The sequence below is a fragment of the Camelina sativa genome, chromosome 4 (assembly GCF_000633955.1).
Source record: "Camelina sativa cultivar DH55 chromosome 4, Cs, whole genome shotgun sequence".
Classification (NCBI taxonomy): domain Eukaryota; kingdom Viridiplantae; phylum Streptophyta; class Magnoliopsida; order Brassicales; family Brassicaceae; genus Camelina; species Camelina sativa.
In genome coordinates, this window is record NC_025688.1 from 1,054,325 (window position 1) to 1,060,739 (window position 6,415).

The 6,415-nt window shown below is 36.9% G+C and overlaps 3 protein-coding genes and 1 long non-coding RNA gene across 5 annotated transcripts in view; 2 read left to right on the top strand and 2 right to left on the bottom strand.

Moving 5' to 3' along the window:
* LOC104783437 overlaps nucleotides 1–47 on the top strand; it is a 1,519-nt gene extending 1,472 nt beyond the window's left edge. The window contains exon 2 of the mRNA XM_010508593.1: nucleotides 6–47. Coding sequence (XP_010506895.1) covers nucleotides 6–47 — 42 coding nt within the window. The remainder of the gene's footprint in view (nucleotides 1–5) is intronic.
* Nucleotides 64–1,029, bottom strand: LOC104779485. Of its 2 annotated transcripts, none has more exons than XR_766481.2 (3): nucleotides 772–1,029; nucleotides 486–588; nucleotides 64–357 (listed from the first exon to the last, which is right to left on the bottom strand). It is a non-coding gene; the product is annotated as an uncharacterized LOC104779485 (long non-coding RNA). The 2 variants fall into 2 exon arrangements; XR_766482.2 differs by having other exon boundaries at nucleotides 486–593.
* On the top strand, nucleotides 1,984–2,955 carry LOC104783438. Its single transcript, XM_010508594.1, has one exon. It carries the CDS (start codon nucleotides 1,984–1,986, stop codon nucleotides 2,953–2,955), a length of 972 nt encoding a protein of 323 aa, XP_010506896.1.
* Nucleotides 3,948–5,347, bottom strand: LOC104779486 (nudix hydrolase 17, mitochondrial; the record flags this gene model as incomplete). Its single annotated transcript, XM_010503847.2, is given in 5 exon segments — nucleotides 3,948–4,514; nucleotides 4,620–4,748; nucleotides 4,853–4,936; nucleotides 5,052–5,157; nucleotides 5,258–5,347. Coding segments are annotated over 5 exon segments (549 nt in total). The 3' UTR covers nucleotides 3,948–4,370.

A 6,415-nucleotide genomic window follows, 5' to 3' on the forward strand; every position in this document is an offset into this window, starting at 1 on the left:
AGCAGGAGGGCCCTAAACAACATATCAGTGATGGAGGCAGCGAATAGTATTCCAATTTTTGAAGAAAATGAAATAGTCCAGGCAATTACTGACTATTATCAACAAATCTTCACCTCCCAGGAAGGAAACCGAAGGAAAGTGGTACAGGAGGCTCTAACTCCCTGCATAACAGAGGATATGAATGCAAAACTGATTGAGATACCTTCAAGCGAAGAAATAAAAAAAGCATGCTTTGATATACATCCTGATAAAGCCCCGGGCCCGGATGGCTTCTCAGCTTGTTTTTTCCAATCAAACTGGAGTACAGTGAGTGATGAAATAGTTGCCGAGGTCCAATCTTTCTTCATCACTGGAAACCTACCACACAAGATCAATCACACCCATGTTAGGCTCATTCCCAAGATTACGGCTCCTCAAAAGGTCTCAGACTATAGACCTATTGCTTTATGCTCAGTATACTACAAAATAATATCCAAAATACTGACCAAAAGACTGCAACCAATCCTCTCGTCGTGCATATCTGAGAATCAATCAGCCTTCGTCCCCCAAAGAGCTATATCAGACAATGTGCTTATCACACATGAAACCCTGCACTATTTGAAAACATCAAAGGCAAAAGAGAGAGTGTTCATGGCTGTCAAAACAGACATGAGTAAAGCATATGATCGTTTAGAATGGGATTTTATCAAGGCTGTGTTGGAAAGGATGGGTTTTCATAGACAATGGGTGCAATGGATGATGCAATGCATAACAACAGTTTCCTACTCTTACCTGATTAATGGACAAGCGCTGGGCTTAGTCACACCCCAGAGAGGCATTCGCCAAGGAGACCCCCTATCGCCTTATGTCTTCATTCTGTGCAGTGAGGTACTTACTGGTTTATGCAATTGAGCACATGAACAAGGCAGTCTCCCAGGGATCAAAGTTGCAAAAGAAATCCCCCGCGTGAACCATTTATTATTTGCGGATGACACAATGTTTTTCTGTAAGTCGGACTAGAAGAGCTGCATGAAACTGAAGAATATCCTGCAAAAATATGGAGAAACATCAGGTCAACAGATCAATCAAGATAAATCTGCCATCACCTTCTCAGCAAAAACAAGCAGGGAAATAAAAGAGCGAGTAAAGAGAGACTTAGCTATACACAAAGAAGGGGGTCAAGGCAAATATCTAGGCCTCCCAGAGTTGTTTGGTCGAAAGAAGAAAGACTTGTTCACTCAAATAGTGGACCGGATAAAACAGAGAGCTATCAGTTGGTCTTCCAGATTTCTCTCGATGGCAGGCAAAATCACACTACTGAAATCTGTACTAACTGCCATGCCAACCTACACTATGTCTTGTTTCAAGATTCCAAATTCACTATGCAAGAGGATCCAAGCTGCACTTACCAGGTTTTGGTGGGACTCCAATACCGGAAAAAAGAAAATGACCTGGATCTCCTGGAAAAAGATGTCAAGATCATTTAAAAACGGAGGATTAGGGTTTAGAGATATCAAAGTGTTCAATGATGCCCTTTTGGCAAAACAAAGCTGGAGACTACTTACCAAACCGGGAAGTCTACTTGCACGGGTGCTAAAAGGCAAATACTTTAAATCCTCATCTTTCCTGGAAAGTGAAACCCCAGGAAACGCATCTCATGGATGGAGAGGAATCTGTATAGGACGCGAGCTACTAAAGAAAAAACTGGGCAGACTAATAGGTAATGAGGAAGATACCTCTGTATGGTACAGTCCATGGCTATCACTCACATCCCCCTGCAGGCCCATAGGGCCCCCTACGAAACTCAACCAGAACTTAAAGGTATCAGAACTTATCCTACCAGATACAGGACAGTGGAATTTGGATCTTATCCGCACTGTTCTCCCGGGTTATGAAGAAGATATCAAAAAGATAATTCCAAGTACCTTAGGAGCAGCTGATGAATGGGCGTGGCTTCCACAAAACTCCGGAGTATATACAGTTAAATCTGGATATTATGAAACAATGGCAGAGAGAGAGGAAGAATATCATATCAATCACCCATATGTTGTGGATGACTTTGATTGGAAAGCTCTCATCTGGAAGAAGGAAGTATCACCAAAAGGCAAAATGTTTCTGTGGAAACTAGCTCAAAACGCCTTACCAGTGGGAGAGAACCTCATCCACCGTCAGGTGGTCACAAATGCTTCCTGTCCTCATTGCGGGAGCCCTGAGTCTGAACTCCACCTCCTATTCCAGTGCCCCTTTGCGGAACAAATATGGACACAAGCCCCGCTCTACCCCCGGATTCAGCCACCAACCCTCAACTCCATTCAGGAGGGTATATCCATTTCTGTTAAAGCGACCTGCCTCCCCCCGACCGGAATTAGGGCTGGTCCACTATCCCCATGGATCATGTGGGCAACCTGGACAGCAAGGAATCGTTTAATTTTCAATAAAGAAAAGCTGAAACCAGGAGACGTCCTATCTATTGCGATTACCCGAGCTAAGGAATGGCAGGAGGTGCAATTTGAGAAATCAAAACCACTTACCAAGACACGGAAGTTGGTCCCGCCTGCCCCAAGAAACTCAAACCACTGGATCTGCACAGATGCAGCGTGGAGAGAAGATGGATCAGCAGGTTTAGGATGGGAGATAAAGAACCCTCAGGAAGAACCAATCTGTGAAGGGTCTTCTTCAGCATCGCACGTCGCCACACCGTTGGTAGCCGAAGCTTTAGCAACTCTGATGGCAATCAAAGTTGTGATTGCATCGGACCTCACATCGGTATCCTTCGCTTCAGACTCGCTAACCCTTGTCAAAGCTATCAACAAAGAGATCCAAGTCAAGGAACTCTACGAGATTCTACACGACATCCTGAATTTATCCACTGCCTTTGCTTCTGCTGTTTTCTGTTTCATCTCTAGGGATTTTAATCGTCGAGCCGATGCTCTGGCAAAAGAAAGCCTGTTGGCCGGTCTAAACTCTGTTACTTAATTGATTGAATGAAAATCCGGTTTAGTTAAAAAAAAAAAAAAAAAAAAAGAGTATCTAACTTTTTTTGGTCGACTAAATCTACTACTTAAAATTAGCTAGTGTCTAACAAAACATAGTTAGTATTAAACTCCATTTTTAAGAAGGTTCTACAAACGATCGGCAATCAGATTGAGAATCAGATAATCAAACGCTACCAAGGAATCAATATAGCCCAAAATTTAATTTACGGGCCTCAACCAACCCAAATGGAGCTGATCACGGACTCACGACATGCATGTCACCTAGGCCTACATGGTTCAGCTCAAACTTTTTATTCAAATAAAATAATACAATGTCCGATATGAAATTGATGAATTCAACGCAAAAATGTAAACAAATATACTATTAATGGTATTTTTAAAAATCTTTAACGAACAGAAACACCGATAAATATACAAATTCATCAGTACATTTATAATTTTTAAGCATGAATAATTGACAGAAACTCTTTGTCAATTACTGGATCAAAGAGGCTTCCACAAATATGGATTAAGTTTTAAGACAATTAACTTTTCACATTTTCCTGAAATTATTAGTAGTAAAACCGACATAGCATGCAAACGACCTTGTTATGATAACAACAATTATCATACTAATAATAGTTATTGTGTTATATAATTATGTATTGCCATCTAACTTCATGCCTAAACTAAGATGTTGGTTGGTGACAATGAATAGGTAGTTGGGGAAAAGAACAAGTTTACTCACAATGTGAACCAAAGTTTTCCAAAAAGATAAAGCCAATTTTGATGATGATGATGATGATGACTCATCAGCATTATTTTTATATTTTTCATAATAAATTTTTGAAAAGGACAATTTTGCTTTTCATATAGTAATATTAGCATATGGTTGGAGTAACTTATTCCTGCTTTGTTTCTTTCTTGTAATCAATCACATCACAACACGTATCACCTACTTGCATAATTTTATAATCACAAAGAGCATCATCATGAAAGTTGAAACCAAAATGTCTCCATTGCCAATTCAAGAAAGGGAGAGAGATAGAGGAAACATAAACAAGAGGGAAACACAATTGTACAGTTTTTTGCTTGCACTCTAAGTTTATATTATCTTCTTCTTCCCTCTTACTTAACTTAATCAAACCCTTAAGAAGTTCTTGCAGAAACATTATAAACACAAACACACAAGACTTCTTAAATCACAATGATGTTAAAAGTTGCTCCAGAGGACCATAACCTAGAAAAAACTCTACCATCTCTTTTTTTTCCTGCTCTGTATCTGATTTTCGAATCGATTTTTAGCTGTCTCAATAACTAGTTGAAACTCATCTATTTTATACCTACAGAGGATCCATTAGTTTTATAAAACTCCCCATCACAAATCAGCAATTTTAGCAATCATGGATGACTTCATCAGCACATTGTCTCAATAGAGATAGAGATAGTCTTCTCTTCCTTTGGTTGATTCATTGGTGATGAGAGTCTCTCAACCAAAACATCTAATGCTTCTTTCATCCACCAATCTCTACAAGCTTCTCTTGCTTCGGTTACATTCATCTGTAATCCCCGGAAAAATTCATACTAATAATCAGTACAAAAGCTCCTAAGATATGTTTCAAAACAAAACAAAGAGACTTTAGTTATTTTTTATAGCTAACTGACCCAGATTCTTTGCCTAAGATGTTGTTCAGGCCAAAGCTCAAGTTGTTCTGTAACAAGCATAGGGAACATTAGCCCTTCATAGTATGTTCCTCTGCTTTTGCTTAAAAAATCCCATTTTCCGAGTTGATGCTGCCAATAATAAAAAATACAAACACAAAAAATTAAGAACAAAAAAAAAACAACATATAATAAACAAAACAAGAAAAAAAAAGATTTTAGTTTTAAAAAAATACCTCAATGTTACCAAGAACTCCAGCTTCTTCACGACATTCTCTTGAAGCAGCTTCTTCTACAGATTCATCAAGCTCCCAACCACCCTATAAATTTATTCAAAATTTACAATTAATTATACAACCTCAAATGACAAATCAAGTCTTTGGGTAAACATAAAAATCCAAACTTTTTTTTGTTTGTTTGTTATATTAGTTATACCTTAGGGAACATCAAGGCGTGACCTTTTTGCGAAGAGATGACAAGAACTTCTACTTCGTCACTTATTTTACCATCGTTAGATAGCTTGAATCTATACGGAACACATCTGCAATAACCACAAAAAAAACTTTCGTTTCAGAAACCGAGAAAATTTAACCTTTTTTGGGTAAAAGCAGAGATCTATTTGTAAAGATGAACGAACATACCCAACGACTTGACGACGACCTTTGTTGTATCTCTGAAACTGACGACCCGTGCGAGAAGCCAAACACACCATTTTCTCAACACCCATTTTTCTTGAGCAAAGATTTTGAAAGAACCCTAAATCTTGTTTTGTCCAGAATAATAAAGAGGAAAGGACGATGTTTTATAAAAAACACAAAAAGGAAAGATGAGTGTAACAACTAAAACGGGTAAGAATCTGTCGAAACTAAGAAGAACCCTTCGAATCTCTATGGTCGGTTTAGTTATTGTTTCTGCTTTTAAGTGTTTATGATTCGATTCGTTACGCCTGAAAATATTTGTGAGAGAGAGAGAGAGATGGAAGAAGAAGCAGAAGGAGAGATATGAGATGAGACAAAAAGCGTTGTCTCAACCTCCAGTTGCTTATCTTCCTTATATAAAAAAAACGGCCGCTCCTTTTTTTATTTTTTAAAGAAAAACAAATGTGAATAATATTTTTTATTTCTTTTATTGGAATTTTCATCATTGGTCGAGAAGCTTAATAAGCTTAAGCTAATGTTGGTATTTTTTAGAAAATATTAAGTACCATAACATATCTTTAAAAGTCTAAATTTATCTCATTACTTGATTACTGTATATAAGACTTATCCCTTCTTTTATCATTTCCATTTTTTAGTTCATTTATGTTTATTTTGTTTGACATATGTTCGTTCCGTTTTATCCAATGCTAATAATTAATGATCTCATCTTTAAACCTTTATTACATCATTATTCATTAATATACCATTTAAGTTTATATTCATAAATCATATATATAAAAGTAGAGTTTCAGTCTCTCCTTATTGGTCCACTTGGCAATGCAATTTTAACAAAACAAAATTATATTAAAACACAAATTTAAAACAATTAATTTTCACATTTAACTCACATAATATAAAACTGAAATCTTTATACCTTCTCCCTATAAATTATGCATTAACTTTATTTCTCCACTAAGTTGTATTAATCAATTGTATTAAAACAAAACAATAAATTAGAATTGTAATTCTCATTTTTCTAAATGTAATTTTTCATCATTTCTCTTCCTATAAATACTCATTATCTTATTCTCTTAGTCTATCACTCTTTCATTCTCTCATCTTCTTCCACTACTCTCAAATCTCTTTTTTGTTTTGTTTTGT

Coding starts and splice junctions, on each gene's coding strand:
- LOC104783438 (XM_010508594.1), top strand. CDS start 1,984: ATGGCAGAGAGAGAGGAAGAATATCATATCAATCACCCATATGTTGTG.